The sequence below is a fragment of the Myotis brandtii genome, unplaced genomic scaffold (assembly GCF_000412655.1).
Source record: "Myotis brandtii unplaced genomic scaffold, ASM41265v1 scaffold1236, whole genome shotgun sequence".
In the NCBI taxonomy this organism is placed as follows: Eukaryota; Metazoa; Chordata; class Mammalia; order Chiroptera; family Vespertilionidae; genus Myotis; species Myotis brandtii.
The window spans coordinates 484,957-485,385 of NW_005354316.1; the positions used below are offsets into that span (position 1 = coordinate 484,957).

At 72.5% G+C, this 429-nt stretch overlaps 1 protein-coding gene across 1 annotated transcript in view; it reads right to left on the minus strand.

The window, feature by feature from the left end:
• Positions 1-429, minus strand: part of MUC2 (mucin 2, oligomeric mucus/gel-forming) — a 101,524-nt gene that overhangs the window by 94,473 nt on the left and 6,622 nt on the right. The window contains exon 3 of the mRNA XM_014533997.1: positions 274-356. Coding sequence (XP_014389483.1) covers positions 274-356 — 83 coding nt within the window. The remainder of the gene's footprint in view (positions 1-273; positions 357-429) is intronic.

Here is a 429-nt window from a genome sequence, read left to right on the forward strand (position 1 = left end):
CCCCGGGCCCCAGCCCCCTGCCCAGCCCCCCGGGGTCCAATGAGGTGCTTCCCTGAGGCCCCGGGACAGACCCCACCCCATTCACTCCTCTTCTCCAGGCCCTGCCCGCCTCCCCCACCAGGCCTCGAGCTCTGGGTGGGTGGGGGGCCGCTCTCCCTGCACCCAGCACCCAGCACCCACAGCAGCAAGGGTGTGGGCTCCTGGGGGTGCTGCCCACTCCCGCCAGGCCCACGCCAGCCCCCCACTAATCCCTCCATTCCAGGTGGGTCCCACCTCGGGGTTACGTGGAACTGGAACTCACGCCCTCTGGGGCCCAGGGGACCTGGCCAGGAGCTGTCGTCCCGCAGGGAGTGGGGCTGGGGTCCCAGAAAGGCCTGGGCAGGCATCAGCTCGGGCCCTGCCCTTCCCCCTCCCCCCTCCCCCCTCGAG